We start from the raw sequence: 18,860 nt of genomic DNA, 5'->3' as shown, positions 1-18,860 counted from the left end.
ATACAATCAGTACTTATTACAGATGAGGTAACTGAGGCTCAGAGCAGTTAAGTGACATGCCCAGGGTCATTCAGCAGACAAGTAGCGTGGCCGGCATTAGAACCCAGGTCCTTCTGACTCCCAGGCCTGTGGTCTATCCACTAGGCTGTTTCTCCTCACCTCCAGTGGCACAGATGTTTTAGGTCACTTCCTGACCTATATCAAAAGAAAACTCTTCTTTATCGGCAGAAGTCTTTTTCTAAAACTGATAGGGATCAAAGGGAAATAATAATACCTTGAATTTCTATAGCGCTTTTGTTTTTCCCAAAGTGTTTTCACATCGCTAATCTCGTTGTAGCCTCACAACATCCCCATAGTTAAGGGAGAGGCAGGTATTATTAACCCCATTTGAAAGATGATGAAATAGAGGCAGAGAAAGGTTAAGTGAACTTCTAGGGTAACACAGTAGGCCAGTGGCAGAACTGGGGCTAGAATTCAGGTTGCCAAGTTCCCAGACCCAAGCCCACGTTGTTCCCTAATGTACAAACGTGAAGCAGCGTGGCCTAGTGGTTAGAGCCTGGGCATCAAAAGGACCTGAGTTCTAATCCTGACTCCACCACTCGTCAGCTGTGTGACCTTGGGTAAGTAACTTCACTTCTCTGTGCCTCAGTTACCTCATCTGTAAAATGGGGATTAAGACTGCGAGCCCTAAGTGGGACAGGGACTATGTCCAACCCGGTTATTTTGTATCAACACCAGCGCTTAGAACAGTTCTTCGAACATGGTAAGTGCTTAACAAATACCTTAAAAAAAAATTCACCAAAGTCCAGTTTGTCTTCTCACATAATGCAGCAAGATTTTTCAGGTGAATGAAGCTACCAAATTTTCTTTTGATTCATAAAGGTTCTTCAACAGAAACCCTAATTGTTAATATGTAGGCAGGTCCTTAATACTCCAGGCTTCCATTCTCCCCTTATAAAATGGACATAAAGTATCTTTACCTACCCACTTCACAAGGACATTGGCAGATGAAGGTGGCTGAATGAATCCTGAGAAAGCATTCTGTGCTGTTCATAAGAAAAATGCACCATAAAACTTTTCAAGTGGGACATTACTTTTTTGATCAAGACTATTGCAGACAAAAGATATTAAATCCCGTGAATTAAGGTAGTGGGGACATTAAGCAAATTTGAAAATGTCTCCTCACTATGCCTCATTCTCGCCTGTCCCGCCATCGACCCCGGGTCCATGTCCTCCCCCTGGCCTGGAATGCCCTCCCTCCACACACCCACCAAGCTAGCTCTCTTCTTCCCTTCAATGCCCTACTGAGAGCTCACCCTCCTCCAGGAAGCCTTCCCAGACTGAGCCCCCTTTTTCCTCTCCTCCTCCCCATCCCCCCCACGCTGCCTCTTTCCCCTCCCTACAGCACCTGTATATATGTTTGTACAGATTTATTACTCTATTTATTTTACTTGTACATATTTACTATTCCATTTATTTTGTTGATGATGTGCTTCTAGCTTTACTTCTATTTATTCTGATGACTTGACACCTGTCCACTTGTTTTGTTTTGTTGTCTGTCTCCCCCTTCTAGACTGTGAGCCCACTGTTGGGTAGGGGCCGTCTCTATAAGTTGCCAACTTGTACTTCCCAAGCGCTTAGTACAGTGCTCTGCACACAGTAAATGCTCAATAAATACGATTGAATGAGTGAATGAGTGAACCAAGTTTGGTTGCAAAATTCTGAATTCTGATCAGGAAAAATTACTGTGGTTTTTATTTTTATTTTTTTAAAAGACCAAACTGATCTTGCAGAGCAGTTTGGAGAATTTACATATTTCAAGATTGCTTGGAAAGGCCAGGTCATTTAACAATTTATATCCTAGGGAATATATGGGAAAGTTCAGCATGCAATTAAGACAGAATGAGCTTTGCACAAGCGTGGCCTGCCCTCTGCTGTTTGGGGGGGGGGGGGGGGGTCACTCTAAATGAGGTCAGGGAGAAGGCATCTGTCATCTCTACAATGTTTGCTCCCCGTGGGCAGGGAATGTGTCTACCAACTCTTTTGTACTGTACTCCCCCAAATGCTTAGTACAGTGCTCTGCACACAGCAAGCACTCAATAAGTACCATTGCTGTTGGTGATGATGATGATGACGACAACAACATGCTCCTTATGGGCCTTTTACTCTCCGGTAAAAACCTCCTCAGCGTACCTCGTTCTCGCCTGTCCTGCCGTCGACCCCCGGCCCACGTCCTCCCCCTGGCCTGGAATGTCCTCCCTCCACATATCCGCCAAGCTAGCTCTCTTCCTCCCTTCAAAGCCCTACTGAGAGCTCACCTCCTCCAGGAGGCCTTCCCAGACTGAGCCCCCTCCTTCCTCTCCCCCTCTCCATCCCCTCCCGCCCTACCTCCTTCCCCTTCCCACAGCCCCTGTATATATGTTTGTACAAATTTATTACTCTATTTATTTTACTTGTACATATTTACTATTCTATTTATTTTATTTTGTTAATATGTTTTGTTTTGTTGTCTGTCTCCCCCTTCAAGACTGTGAGCCTGCTGTTGGATAGGGACCGTCTCTATATGTTGCCAACTTGTACTTCCCAAGCACTTAGTACAGTGCTCTGCACACAGTAAGCACTCAATAAATACGACTGAATGAATGAATGAATGTATAGTGTTTTTGTATATTTATAACTAAAATATGGAATAACCACTAATTTTTCATACATCAGGTTATGAACAAAGGATAAGTGAACAGATAGACATTATCTCTTGTAAAAATCATTTCCCATTTCATTCTCTTAGAGGGGGAAATGGAAACTGATCTACCTCCATTAGGCAGGGAATTCATCTTTCCTTTGTTCAGCACCTGACACTCACTGATGAACATACCTTCTCCTAACTCACTTATACTTATATGCCAACTTATATGCCAACTTATACTTTCCAAGTGCTTAGTACAGTGCTCTGCACACAGTAAGCGCTCAATAAATACGACTGACTGAATGAATGAATGTATAGTGTTTTTGTATATTTATAACTAAAATATGGAATAACCACTAATTTTTCATACATCAGGTTATGAACAAAGGATAAGTGAATAGATAGACATTATCTCTTGCAAAAATCATTTCCCATTTCATTCTCTTAGAGGGGGAAATGGAAACTGATCTACCTCCATTAGGCAGGGAATTCATCTTTCCTTTGTTCAGCACCTGACACTCACTGATGAACATACCTTCTCCTAACTCACAGATCAAGGCTTCCTGAGCTGTTTGCCTACAATAACAGTCGTTAAACCAGGGACGTTGTTGTTGTTGTTATTATTATCATTTTTATTATAATTAAACAAGTCATTAAGAAGCATCCACTCCACCAAATCGAACAGACTTTGTACAGAGAGGTTACCAAAATGCCTTGGCAAACAATCTGACTAGTCAAATACGCTTATCTCTTATTGTTTTGTGGCATTTGTAGTATCAAGTTCCTATGCAAGACTTCTCCTTAGACTGCGTTAATATGGGATAGCAAAAGATAAAGTCTTTAAGGGTCAGGCTGAGGCATGGAGCCTCCTAACCAGGAAACTGTACTGAAGAAAAATGAAATCTATAAAGGCATTCCCACCAATCAATGATCTTTACTGTGGGCTTACTGTGTGCAGAGCAAAGTTCTACGCCCTCAGGAGAATAAAAGAGAGTTGGAAGATGGGTTCCCCATCCACACAGGGCTTACAGTCTAGAGGACAAGATGGGATCCTTTCAGCTTGGTAAACAGCTCAAAAAACAAATTAGCAATTCATCGCACAAGCTGCCCAAGAATGGAACCAAACAAGAACACTGGAAATAGGTCGACATCATTTGGATAAACTAATCAATAACTACAACCAATTGGTTCACACTATGTCAGTAGGAATCAAATTCACAAGCCTTAATCCCGGATTTAGAAGAAATCGCTGAACAGGTTCTCAGAAGGAAAATCCATGCTTTGGTCAAAGGAGTAGTGCATTCTCTCTCTTTCAGTCATGCTTCTTCAAACGCGCAGGGAACCTACCAACTCTGTTATATTGTACTTTTCCAAGCAGTTAGTACAGTGCTCTGCATACAATAAATACCACTGATGGTGATGATCAGACACAAACAGTACCCCCACTCCAGCCACTAATTGACCATACTAATACTGGAAGACTGATTGACTTCTTTATATTCACTGTGCACCCACAAGGTCCTAATCAAAGTATAGCACTCAAAAGACACAACCTACTGCTCACACTCTCCCCCTCCCCAAGATCCCCAGCCCCTTCACTTCCGATGCCCTCCCCATTTTCAAAGTCTTCTGAAATCACAGCCCTGCTAGGAGGCCTTCCCCAGGAACTTTTAATTTTCCCTATTTTATAGCCCCCCAATTGCACTACCTAAACACTCACCACTCCCTGTAGCACTTACTGCACATATTTTTATACTCGGTCTCAGCTCTCTCTCTATTTTTGTATCGGTCACTCTGACTGGATTGTGAGATCCTTGAGGGCAGGGATCATGACTATTCACTCCCAAGTGTTTAGCAGAGTGCTCTGAACACAGTAGATGCTCGATAAATATGTGTGATTAAGGGAGGGAGGGAGGTAATAAATATGGCAACGAAAAGACCACAGGTCCTGGGAGTCAGATAATCTGGGTTCTAATCCCAGCTCTGTTACTAGTTTACTGTGTGACCATGGGCAAGTCATTTAGCCTCTCTGTGCCTCAATTGCCTCACCTGCAAAATGGGGATTGAGATCATAAATCCCATATGGGATTTAGCCTGTGTCCAGCCTGATTGTCGTATATCTACTCCAGTGCTTAGTACAGTTCCTGGAACATAGTAAGTGCTTAACAAATACCATCCTCTAAACTGTTAACTCATCCTCTGGACTGTAAATTCGTTCTGGGCAGGGAACATGTCTACCAATGATGTTGTATTCTCCCAAAGCACTTAGTTCAGTGCTCTGCACACAGGAAGCCCTCAACAAATATGACTGATTGATTGCTTTTAAAAAAAGAAGCTGGCCTAGGAACGAAAAACTAATTTTGAAAATTGGGGAAACTTGGGAATCCTTATATGGGGACGGTGAAAAGACAATCCAGAAAAGAAAGTGATATTTAGTAACTGGAAAAGGAGGAAGGTGATTGTTGTGAGGAAAAAAGGCATGGATTGAGTAAGTGAATGAGGTAGAGTTGGCAAGGAAGGTGGCAAGAATAAACAAAAAGAGAGCAGCAACATATTTCTGATGGCTATTTGGGGAATTTTTCAAACAAATGACAAGGAAAATCACAAGAAAATGAACTCCCATGATGTAGGCTGCAAAGTGGAAGAGACCAGTTTATGAAATGTGTCTACCTACACTGGCTTAGCCTTTTCCCCTCTAAGGCATTTTCAAGAAACAGTTCTCAATACTGTTTTGACTATGTGAAAATATTTACTATAAAAACATGTTAGGGAACAAACATAATTGCCCATTTTCAAGAAGCTAATTATTGCCTTCCATATCTCTAAGTAATAAGTAGCAGTAGTAATGACAATTGTTACTTGGGTCTGTGACCCTTGGACATTTGGTATTTGCCCTGTCCACAACACCACAGCACTTATGTACATATCTTTAAATCATATAGGATAATTTTTTTATTTCTTTATATTAATGTCTGTCTCCCCCTCTAGACCGAATGACCCTTGTGGGCAGGGAGTGTGTCTGCCAACTCTGTTGTACTGTACTCTCCAAGTGCTTCATATGGGGCTCTACACATAGTAAGTGCTCAATAAATACTATTGATCGATAGCTATTAAAAGCTTACAGTGCGAAAAGCAGTGTGCTGAGCACATGGTCCTTGATTCAGACCATAGTTGCTGGCTCACTGGAGGCCCTTCATCTGCAGAGGAGTCCAAGGGAGGATAAACATGCTGGGAATATATGACAAAGCAAGCTAAGCTGAAACAACGATTCTACAACATTGAAAAGAACATTATTTCCAGGAGTGGGGATGGTCCTTGGAGACCCCTCCCATCCAGTCTATGTCCAGTGGCAGTCTCCCTATGATCCCTCCCGCTCTTGCAGAGGCTGGGCCTTTCTTTGGCCATAGAAGGCCTCTCCTTCAAGAGGTCTTCCCTCTCGTCCAAGAGGCCTTCCCTGACTAAGCCCTCCTTTCCTCTTCTCCCTTCTGTGCTACCTTGACTTGCTCCCTTCCATCATTTCCCTTCCCAGTCCCACAGCACTTGCACATATTGTACATATCTGCAATTTATTTGTTTATATTAATGTCCATCTCCCCCTCTAAAATGAAAGCTTGTTGTGGGCAGGGAATGTGTTTGTTTATCATTGTAGTGTACTGTCCTAAGCATTTAGTACAGTGCTCTGCACACAGAAAGTGCACAATAAATACCCCCACAATTCCTGATGATATGGGCCCTCCATGCCACAGGGCTGCAGTTTCTGCTCTCGCTCCACTATTGCCACTTCACTCTGGCTATGGTGACAGTAACTACTAATTCATTGTTGTAGTCATTTGAAAGTTGACTGATGTATTATTAAGAGCACCAGCAGGTACTTGGAACTCTTTGGATCAGGCCAAAACAACACAATGCCTGGTGGTGACTACCATTTAAATTGCTCCAGATGTGCATTTTCATAATTATCTTAATAATCGACGGTAATCTGAAGGGAGAAAAGTCTGAGAGTGTGCAAGAGCAATTAAAAGTAACACCCGATCATGACTCTGGGGGAAAAGGACTTTTAAAAGATGAAAAATGGAAACTGTGAGAATCAGGGAAGTTGGTTGAGAAAATCAATCAATGTTATTTATTGAGTGCTCACTGCATGCAGAGCACATGTTCCCTGCCCACAACCAGCTCACAGTTAACAGGGGGAGACAGACATCAATATAAATAAAGTATAGATTTATAGATATGTATGTAAGTGCCATGGGTGGGGTGAATACCAAATGCAGATCTAAGTGCACAGATGACACAGAAGGGAGAGAGAGTCAGGGAAAAGAGGACTTAATTAGGGAAGGTGCCTTGGAGGAGATGTGACCTTAATAGGGTTTTGAAGGTGGGGAGAGTGGTGCTCTGGTATATATGGGGATTTGGGGAGAGGGAGAGGGGAGTTCCAGGCCAGGGGGAGGACATGGGAAACGGGTCAGCAGCGAGATGGAGAAGAGAAGGGCAGAGTGAGTAAAGATCAATCAAACCATCAACCAGGCGCTGCTGATGAACAATAGATTTATAATTTTCCTTTAATTTTTAATAATAAAAATGTAATTTTAAAAGTGAATTGTTATTTATTTTGAAACTGCATACCATGAAGGATCTGTGAAATGCCGAAGTGACTGTGGGACAGGGAATAAGTCCTCATGCCGCCCCAAGTTTCCCAATGCTTCTGACAGTTCTGCCTGGCCTGCTCCCGTGAGATGAGGTTTCTCCTTAATCAATCAATCAATCAATCAATCGTATTTATTGAGCGCTTACTATGTGCAGAGCACTGTACTAAGCGCTTGGGAAGTACAAATTGGCTTAATGAGGATGGGTGGAGAAGAGAGAGGCGCTGCCCAATGGGTTGCAGAACTCTGATGCCAGGAGAGACCTGGGCATGTAGCTGTGGCTTCGCCTTTGGCCCACTCCGCTTCCTGTGGGACAAGTCTCTATAGGAGGCCGTTTCTCCAGTGCCCCAATCTTCTTCCTCCATTTTTTTTGGTCTTTATGGTATCTATTAAGTGCTTACTGTGTGCATTGCACTAAACACTGGGGTAGATACAATATAGGTTGGGCATGGTTCATATAATAATAATTATTATTATGGTGTTTGTTGTGCACTTACTATGTGACAAGCACTGTACTAAGCACTGGGGTGGATAAAAGAAAATCGGGTTGGACACAGTTCATTGTCCAACGTGGGGCTCACAGTCTCAATCCCCACTTTACAGGTGACATAACTGAGGCTCAGAGAAGTGACGTGACTTGCCCAAGGTCACACAGTAGACAAGTGGTGGAGCTGGAATTATAACCCATGACCTTCTGATTCCCAGGCCCATGCTCTATCCACCACGTTACGCTGCTTCCATATCCCACATGGGGCTCACAGTCTTAATCCCCATTTTACAGATGAGGTAACTGAAGTACAGAAAAGTTTAGTGAATGGGCGAAGGTCTCACACAGCAGACAAGTAACGGAGCCGGGATTGGAACCCAGGCCCTTTTCCACTAGCACACCCTGTCTATGCTGAGGATTAACCAGTGTTCAATCTAAGTTTCCACTTACCTCTCCATTCCCCTTCACCTTTGCTTTTTGTTATAATGCTAATAATAATAATGATGGTATTTGTTAAGTGCTTACTATGTGCCCAGCACTGTTTTAAGGGCTGGGGTAGATACAAGGTAATCAGGTTGTCCCACATAGGGCTCACAGACTTAATCCCCATTTTGCAGATGAGGTAACTGAGGCACAGAGAAGTTAAGTGACTTTCCCAATGTCATACAGCAGACAAGTGGAGGAACTGAGATTAGAACCCAGGTCCTTTTGACTTGCAGGCCCATGCTCTATCCACTTAAGCCATGCTGTTTCTCCTGTATTTGTAGAATTTAGGAAGGAGATGTATGCTTTTACAAGGGAGGTTTTCTTTTTCTTTTCTAATGACGGCTATATTTGAGAAAAGATTTTGCTATGGGGAGAAGCTGATTGTCTGTGGGCATGAAAGAGAAATCTTATATCTTTCTATCTCCAACCAGCAGGTCTGAAGCTGTCCGAAGTTGGGGAGTAGAAATATGCCTCAAACACAGAGATTTAAAACGCACAGATGGAAAAAGACAGGGAAATTTTTTATTTACAGAATCTCACATTTTGTCAAATTAGTTGCAGTTAAATTCCAATGGTGATATTGGATTTTGATTGAGATCTTAAGAGAAAAAAAATCTCCTAAAATTCATGCCTAAATTTTCACTCCTAAAATGGGTGATTGTTCCAAAATATATATATATATCTAGCCAAACTCTTCCTGTTTGGTTTAATTAGGTCATCGTGCTTTATGATCTGATGGTATGGATTTTGAAATGCCATTGGGACCTGAACAGATAGATGATTTACCGCCACGAAAACAAGCTAGGAAGTGTCCAGCAAAAATAAGTTCTGGTTTATATGCTAATTCTGGAACAACTCTTACCTTCCTCCTAAATCATATTTGTTTTCTGCTTTCCATAAAAATCTCAAAAGGAAAATATACTCCAGCAAAATGGAACAAATCCATGTAAATGGATTTTACCTTGTAATGACTTTACCAATTAAGAGACTCTAGGGTGCTGTACTCATCCACCTCTAGCACAGATGGTCAAGACCAATCAAATCTGGTTGAAACTGTGGTCATAAAAAATGGTCAACACACAGTGGTTTCAATTAATCTGGCAGAGAGGAGCAAAAGAAAGGCCAAGGGAGGAAGCTCCATCCAGTTTGGGCAGGGAAAATCTGCCCAAGGGATTCTGAATTTAGTAAAGGTGTTTTAGGATATTCCAGCAGCATGGAACAGGTTACTTCTCTCCACCTTCTCCTTCCTCCCACTCCTTTCCTACCCTCGTCCCCCTGGTCCTTTCCCTGGCTCACTCAACAAGCATGAGTCAACCTGCCTGACAATTTCCAAGCTCAGTTGGAAAGAGGAAACCAACTGGACAAGAAAAGAAAAGCTAGTGGCAGGAAAAACATTTGCACATATACCTAAAGAAACAGGCTTGAGAGGAAGCTCACAATGGAGGTTAATGGACTTGCAGGAGAAACGCACCACTTGATAAATCCAAAGCAATGCAAATGCAAGCAAATGCAAGGGGAGGCAGTTCATCTTTTTGGTGACTCATGTCAAAATGATTCTGTGCATAAACATGAGGAAACGGCAACTTACCACTTCATGGACAGATCGATTGAAGCCATCATCTTCCGTAAGAATCAACAAAATGATCAGAGCCATGTATACATGGTGTGAATTCCTTTCTTCAACATGATACAAAATCTCAAGGATTGGTAAAACCTGCAGGGGAGGTAATGAAAAATGTGAAATCCATCCTTTCAAATGCTTTTGGTATAAACTCTGAGGTTTTACACTGCCCTTTTCTCACCCCATCCTTTAGTAGCCCAGATGCTATACCACCACACATGCCACCACCTCCAAACCATCGGCAGAAAACACTGAAACACCTCCCATCTGTTTTCTTCTGTCTACACAAGAGCTAGCACAATCTAAGCAAGTGATTTCTCGGGTTCTGAGATGGAATTTCTGCCTGTACTAAACAAGAACTCTTCCCCAATCAGTTATAAAATACTTTTCAATCACCAGGCAAACCCAGAAAGAACATCAGAATGTGGGGGATTTTTATTTGTGTTTGTTTTTACATGCTAGGAATATAGGAAAAGCATAAATTTCCAACCAAGCTGTCAGTGGTACTAAAACCTTCTATTTCTCTATTTTCACAACCTAATTGAATGTGGCAGGATGGAATGCGTGACACCCCTCTTGGAGCAATGCCAAGAGCTGCAATGGATCATATGCCTTAAAAAAAAATGACCAGAAATATTCCAGTATAATCACCAAGCTCTAAAAGGGTATTTTGGCCAGATGAATGTAAAGTCATTTCTGTAGTGTTTCTAATTGAGCTTGTAGATTTATTTTGTCATAAGCGCCTGGCCAAAGTTGTTTACCAAGTTCAAGGCATTATAACTGCTATAGGAACATGATATTGTACTTTTTGATAATTAATTTAGAGCAAAACATTCTCTTCTACAAATGAAAGCATTTAAGGAAAAGAGGCAAGTTTGAACTGCTGAAGACACTCAACTCGTTTCCTGCGTTTTATCACTGTAGTTGTGTATAGTTAAGTTTCTTTCCTCTCAAAAAGGGGGCCTGAAAAAAAGAGCATTCAACCTTGCCATCAAAGTGCCATGAACTACGCTTCCATTTAGCCACAAACACAGGCCGTGGGTCCCAACTTTCTGGTCATGAAACAGAACAAATTCCTTCTGAGTCACTTCCATTTCCAATAAGATAGAAAGAAACCATAGGAGATGAGTCACAGATGTAAGATTCAAGGACTTTGAGTTCTAATTCTAGCTCACCCACTCCCTTCTTAGTATGATTTGGTGGGGCACCTAATTTCACCTCTTCGGGCCTCGATTTCAACATCTATAAAATGGAAAGTGTAATCCTGGCTCACCAATGACAAAAAGCCAAGGGAGGTAGAGCCAGTCACTAACTCCAAGGGTTGGATATAATAGACCCCAGCATAACAGCCTTTTACCCAGGAGGGCTAATATGTCACCTGAGACACCTGAGGCAGCAGGAACATATTGTTAATTTTCCCCAATCTGCAATTTATTTAAATGTCTGTCTTCCCCTGTAAACTCCTTATGGGCAGGGATTGTATCTGCCAAACTCTACGTATTATACTTTCTCAAGTGCTCAGTACAGTCCTCTGCATAAAGTAAGCACTAAATAAATACCATTGAGTGATAAACCACTGAAGCAGCATGGCTTAGTGGACTGAGCATGGGCTTGGGAGTCAGAAGAACCTGGGTTTTAATCCCACCTCCACCACATGCCTGCTGTCTGACCTTGGTCATGTCACTTAACTTCTCTGGGCCTCAGTTACCTCATCTGCAAAATGGGGGTAAGAGTGTGAGCCCCATGTGGGACAGGGACTGTGTCCAACCTAATTTGTATCCATTCCACTGCTTAGAACAGTGCTAGGCAAACAGTAAGCGCTTACCAAATATCATAATTATCATAAACCCTTCTCCCACCTCAGATGATATACGACCTTAAGTGAGTTGAGCTTGAACTCTGGAGCCTTAGAGAATCAAGCAGCACAAAATCGCCAGCTTTACCCACACTGTTTTCCACACACTGTTACTGAGGCAATACAATGCAGGAAAAGGTGGACTGAAAATTAGAGTTAGGGTTCTTACTACTTGCAGAACACTATACTAAGTGTCTGGCAGAGTATAATACAGCAGAGTTGGTAGACATAGTTCCTGTCTACCAACATGGAGTTGGGGTTGATAGAGAGGGGAAGTTGACTCCCACAAGGAGTTTGCAACCTTGTGGATAACATTAAAGGATCCTTAGTATCCAAGGTTACCTGAGCCTTGGACCCTACTGTACTAATCATTAAGTCAACTCCAACTGCAGTCTACACTGTGCGGTCACTGATATTACTATTCCAGGACCTCCCCAGTCCAGTTTTGTAGGGTGATCTACAGTGAGAAATAACAAGGTAAAAATTTAATTATACAATGTTTAATTTAAATATTAAATTTCTTGTGCGTGTATAAATTATACAATTTTATAATAATAAAATAATAATAATTTTGGTATTTGTTAAACACTTATTATGTTCCAAACACTGTTCTAAGCCCTGGAGGAGATACCAGGTAATCAGGTTGTCCCACATGGGGCTCACAGTCTTAATCCCCATTTTCCAGATGACGTAACTGAGGCACAGAGACGTTATGTGACTTGCCCAAAGTCACACAGCTGATAAGTGGCAGATGGATTAGAACCCATGACCTCTGACTCCCAAGCCCGCACTCTTTCCACTGAGCCAAGCTTCTTACACGCACTCAGAAAATCACGATAGCATTTACTGGGTTAAATTTTCCCTGCAGTGACCTAACTGTGCAAAATGCACACAGTCCTAACTCTCAGACCAAACCTCACACTTGTCCACGCAAACAGGCTGGTGCCTGTACAACGGTTGCATGTGCATTTTTGTGACACACCTATTGCGTGAGCCTTAAAACATTTGGCCTCTGGGGGTTTTGTTCCTTTACAAGTTCTAGCTGAAGCTCCTTGTAAAGTGTGAAGTTCACTAAACTAGCCCAGAACTGTTCCATTTCCATCCAACTAAAACAATCTTACTTGAAACTGCTTTAGTCTGAACATCCTCCGAACCCGAATCATTTCCTTATCCCCAAACTGCCATGGACTCCAATAGACTGCAATCTCTTTGCACAACATGAAGCAGTTTTAAGACAACTTCGCTGTTTCGTTTACTACTTGGGTTGGCTGTGAAAGTGAGCAGCAATGAATTTCCAAAAACACATCAAAGAAACTGGCCATGCAATTACCTGGGTTGTTGGCTACCTCAACAACACATGAAATGATTGGCTTTTCAGCCTTGAAGATTTTTTTTTCACAATGAAAATATAACAAAAATTGTGAAACACTGAACTGTTAAGAACGAACCTAGCTTTGTTTCTCAGATTCCAGAGGAATAGCTGCTGTGCTCTACTGGTTCATCTGAGAGACATTTACTGTGCCAATTCATCCCAAGAGGGACTACATCATCCTAAAGAGTAAGAGTTTAAGTAAGAGGCGAGGAGTGTGGGCTCTTTTCCCAGCTCTGACACTAACTTGAGGTGTGACCTTTTTGTACGTCACCTTTTGGTATCTTTTTCTCAGACTGCAGAGAGCAATATTTTCCAGTAACGGGGGCAACTCTTGCCTTCTGAATGGCCACATGCAAATAATGGGACGTATAGTTTCTTTCCAACCTAGTGGAAAGCCAATTACAAATTGGGACCGAGGCAATTTCAGATCACCGAAATTTTGGATTACTGAACCCTATTTGCTTTGGCTAATCTTGAACAAGAACATGTCCATGTTTGTACAGTAATCCTGTAATTCGGACCAAGGCTAGCAGGGCTAATCCTTCCCTGTTGCCCTGCGTGCCTCCTTCCTCTCAACCCCGGTAATCCCAACTAGCCTTGTGTCCAATAAGTCATTAAGATGACGATGGCTAAAACCATCAGTTTTCTACAACAGACGGTCTCTTGAAACAGTTGCTGCTAAAATAGGATATTAGTCACTCAACATGCGCCTAGGATGTGGGCTGTCCATGGTTATCAAATATGCTGCTAATTATGGCAATTCTGTTAACGGGACCTGAATGAAGCAGCTACTGTGGAACAACATGCTATACTAACCCACATATGCCTTCCCACACCCCTTATGCATCAATCAATCATGTTTATTGAGTGCTTACTGTGTGAAAAGCACTGTACTAAGTGCTTGGGAGAGTACAGAACAATATACCAGACACATTCCCCAACCACAATGAGTTTTCAGTCTAGAGGGGAGACAGACATTAATATCAATAAATAGTTACAGATACATACATAAATGCTGTGGGGATGGGGGTGGTGAATGAAGGGGGTAAGTCATTGTAAGATTACATATTTCACTTGTACATACTTACTATTCTATTTATTTCATTTTGTTAATGTGTTGTTTTGTTGTCTGTCTCCCCCTTCTAGACTGTGAGCCCGCTGTTGGGTAGGGACTGTCTCTATATGTTGCCAACTTGTACTTCCCAAGTGCTTAGTACAGTGCTCTGCACACAGTAAGTGCTCAATAAATACGACTGAATGAATAAAAAGTGATACAGATGAAAAAGAGGAAAACTTTGCAAATAGAGCAAATGCAAACACTTTGCCTGATTATACATTTTTCCCCCATCTGTCCCAAGACCTGGGTATGACAGATTCAATCTGCGATGTTTACTGCTCACCTGGGCAAAAGCAATCATCACTCATTGCAAGTAGCTATTTGTAAATAAGAACTTGGGGGTAAGTTTGAATAGACTGGAAAGAAACTTTATAGCTGGGCACTCTCCCTTGAATCCTGGAGGCCAACTACTCATTTCTAACAATCTCTGAGCTCCCGCGTCTCATCAGTTGGAAGGAACACTGCTTCCTGAGCCCAGCTCCAGCTCCAAAAGCCTTCTCCATACCTTGCCACAGCCCCTCTAATAATAATGACAATGGTATCTGTTAAGTGCTTACTGTGTGTCAAACGCTGGGGTAAATACAAGCTAATCAGGTTGGAGACGGTCACTGTCCTACATGGGGCTCACAGTCTTAATCTCCGTTTTACAGATGAGGTAGCTCAGGGACATACAGGCTAAGTGACTTGCCCAAGGTCACACAGCAGAGAAGGGTAAGAGCCAGGACTCCCAAACCCGTGTCCTACCCAGTAGGTCATACTGTTTCATGTATATGGCTCCCCATTGTTTTAATGGTATTCTTTTAGTGCTTGTGGGCAAGGAACGTGTCAAGTAACACAGTAAGGTCTCAATAAATACGACTGACAGATTGATTACCAGGCAATGTACTAAGTGCTGGGGCAAGTACAAGGTAATCAGATTGAACACAACCCATGACCCACATGGGGCTCACAGTCTTAATCTTCATTTTACAGATGAGGTAACTGAGGCACAGAGAAGCTAAGTGATTTGCTCAAAGTCACACAGCAATCAATCAATGACATTTGTTGAGTGCTTACTATGTGCAGAGTACTGTATTAAGCACTTGGGAGAATACAACAGAATTAGAAGACACGTTCACTGCTTACGAGCTTACAGCAGACAAGTGGCAGAGCTGGAATTACAACCCAGGTCCCGATGCCCAGGCCCCGGCTCTGCACACAGTAAGCGCTCAATAAATACGATTGATTGATTTCTTCACTAGGCCAATGTCCCATTTGCAAATGGGAGGAAGCAACGAGACTCAGGCAAGCAGTTGACAGACAGCTCATAAGACATGTTGCTTTGTTCTTTTTTAGTATGAAGCTGACGAGATTCAAGTTACATGTATAGCTAGAAATACAATCAACGGTCACCTCCCCCAAAATTTGGAGGTTCAGTAGTGCTTCTGCCATCACCCACAATCTTCTCCTCTGCCCTGAATTTTTCTGGTTACTGGTCATTCACAGCACTGCTTCTGTCACCTGAGTGCATGTATAAATTCGCAGGGGGCGTGGAATAAACGTGAGGTTCTGAAGACAATGGTGGTGTCGAATAAAAAGGTCTCTATTTTTATTTCAAATAGTACTTCCTCTTTGTCATTAATACTTAAATTTGAAAAGCATTAAAGACATTATGATTTCCTTTGAATTTAGAAATAACCTTTTGCTCAAGTTTTCCATTTTTAACTTAACAGTGTACTTCATCAATAATCAGGAGCGTGACGCCCTAAATTTCATGACTGTCAGAGTAACGCCCCTCTCTCACAGAATAGTGAAAAGTACATTCACATAAAGCAAGTAGGCTGCTAGAAATAGAGCCCACAGTGCTGAAACCCAAGAGGGCTATGACTTCCTCTAAATGAATGCTGCCATGTACAGCCCACTGTCTATCACAGCTTTGGCCCACACCGTGATGACTTTCCACCTCCCTTCATGCCTGGAGGTTGGTCTCTTTCCTTCTGAGAGGCCAGATACGGGTCCAAGAGAAGTACCCACAGGGGAATCTGCTCTCGAGAACCACTTTTCCAGATGATTCATCCGGAGCCTGGGTGAGTTCTGGGGCTCGTTAGGGAGGTTTGAATTTCACTGGGTAGGGTCAGCGTCGTCCTGGGAGACCTGGATTAAACCTTTCAGGCCAATCTTAGAGAGGACCCAAACAACAGGATTTAACTGTACACCAGTGATGACTTAGAGCTAAGCTAGATTGCTCTGGTGAACACTCCAGAAAATACAAGAATAATGATGTCTGGAGCCACAGGGGTTCCCACGAGACCAGAGAATTGGCCAGAAGGAGATTGTCCTACGGAAGCAGCATGGCCAGTTGGAAAAAGCACAGGCCTAGGAGTCAGGGGACCTCGGTTCTAATCCCAGCTCTGCCACCTGTCTGCTGGGTGGCCTTGGGCAAGTCAGTTAACTTCTCTGTGCCTCAGGTACCTCATCTGGAAAATGGAGATTAACTCCTACTCCCTCCTATTTAGATGGTGAGCGCCATGTGGGACAGGGACTGTGTCCACCCTGATTAGCTTTATCTACCCCAGTGCTCAGTCCAGTGCTTGGAACATAGTAAGTGCTTAACAAGTACTATTAGAAATAAAATAAAATAAAGGAGGCAATACAAAAAGTCTAGCAGGGCATTTAGTCCGCAGCAATAGCCTCAATGTAGGGCTTCCTGTAAAGCCAAGTAAGGTTTATTTATTTATATTGTCTGTCTCCCTCTTTAGCCTGTAAGCTCATTATGGGCAGGGACCATGTCTACCAACTCTGTTATACTGTACTCTCCCAAGAGCTTAATACAGCGCTCTGCAGATGGTAAGCACTTAATACATATGGATTGATTGATTGATAGGGTATATAACCACACAGGGCCAAAGTGAAGAAATCACACCCAGTTTAGACTGAAGGAAATGATAAACTGTCAAATTATAGGTATCCTTTGGATTACTCTTTTCTTATGGAAATTCAGAGAAATTCAAGCAGGATCACCAATTCTTTTTCACAGATTTTTCCCAATTCATAGCAGTAAGCGCTCAATAAATACGATTGATTGATTGTAATAGTAGCAGCATTTACTGAGTCAGCTGCCCAAAGGATCTGGGAAGTACAAAACAAGAAAATGATAAGACATTCTCTGCCCACAAGGAGCCTATACTCTAAAGGGAGTTTCCGCTGCCCCAGAATCAGAGGGAGACCCAAAACAAGAATCGTTGAGACCATACAATCAATACGATTAAACCTTTCAGGCCAATCTTAGAGAGGACCCAAACAACAGGATTTAACTGTTCAATACACCAGTGATGACTTAGAGCTAAGCTAGATTCCTCTGGTGAACACTACAGAAAATACAAGAATAATGATGTCAATCATTATTGAATAATGATGTCAATCATTATTGAATAATGATGTCAATCAATACGATTGATTGATTCACATTTCAGAGGAAATAACTGAGGCCCAGGAGATTAAATGTTGGAATTTAGGGACATCGGCTGTTTCCACACTTCTTCTGGGATTCACACAGCTTTAGCATGACCCACACCACCACTGACTTCAGATCCTTAGGTTTTTTTCTCTTTTTTATGGCATCTGCTAAGCGTTTACTATGTGGCAGGCACTATACTAAGCGCTGGGGTAAGTGCAGGCTAATCAGGTTGGACTCAGTCCCTGCCCGATATGGGGCTTACAATTTTAATCCCCATTTTACAGAGGAGATCACTGAGGCCCAGAGTTGTGAAGCGACTTGCCCAAGGTCACACAGCAGACAGGCGGCGGAGCCAGGATTAGAACCCAAGTCCTTCTGACCCCCAGGCCCACGCTCTATCCATTAGGCCATGTGGCTTCTCTTTTATTGTTATTCTCTTTTATTCCATGCCCTCTACCAATTTGTACCTCTGCTCAGGTGACAGGAGCAGTGCTGTGAGCAAGGAATAACTAGGAACAAAATTTCAGGGAGCAGGAGAAGGTTGTGGATGGTGGCAGAAGCACAACAGGACCGTCAGATTGAGTTGGTCGCTTAGCACATCCACCCCACTACCTACTCCCTCAACATCCCCGGAAAGAGTGTGGTTAAGGCAAAAAAAAAAATATCTCCCCGATGCCTGACCTGAGCTATCGGTGGAGAGCTCCGTTCCCATTACTGACCAAGTCTGTCCCTGCAAAGTTTATGAGATCTGATGAGATCATAGTCAGAGATGGCGTGGCTGCAAAAACATGTTCTGGAAATTGTTATAATTACATGTGAGTGATCAGTTCCACTGAGTAGTAGATTGTTATTAGAAGAGAAAAATAGATGCATTATAGTCTTACAACCAAAGTACTAAGTAAATAAAACTAAAATGAGCAGACTTTGGTTTTAATGTAAGATAAATATAATTGACCCAACTCTAGTAGAAATATTGTGACTTAGGAAAGGAGACATTTTGATTTAGGGAGACACACACTTGAATTGGAAAGAGAGTTAAGCTGCTCTCTAGTTTAGAACATACTGAACCAATTTAACATTTTCAGCTAGAGAAAAAAAAAAACTATTGAGTGAAAGATGATGCCAAAAAATCCCTCTCAAAAGCTTGGAAGTTACAC

The 18,860-nt window shown here is 42.3% G+C and overlaps 1 protein-coding gene across 3 annotated transcripts in view; it reads right to left on the bottom strand.

The window, feature by feature from the left end:
* The window catches only part of DYM (dymeclin), a 523,552-nt gene that overhangs the window by 261,585 nt on the left and 243,107 nt on the right, over positions 1–18,860 (bottom strand). For all 3 annotated transcript variants that reach the window (XR_005449814.1, XM_038743768.1, XM_038743767.1), the window contains exon 11: positions 9,891–10,016. Coding sequence is in view for 2 of the 3 variants with exons in the window: in XM_038743768.1 (XP_038599696.1) it covers positions 9,891–10,016 (126 nt within the window). In the remaining variant the exon portion in view is untranslated. The remainder of the gene's footprint in view (positions 1–9,890; positions 10,017–18,860) is intronic.

Source organism: Tachyglossus aculeatus, chromosome 3 (assembly GCF_015852505.1).
Source record: "Tachyglossus aculeatus isolate mTacAcu1 chromosome 3, mTacAcu1.pri, whole genome shotgun sequence".
NCBI classification, from domain to species: domain Eukaryota; kingdom Metazoa; phylum Chordata; class Mammalia; order Monotremata; family Tachyglossidae; genus Tachyglossus; species Tachyglossus aculeatus.
This window is presented reverse-complemented; position numbering and strand designations above follow the sequence as displayed.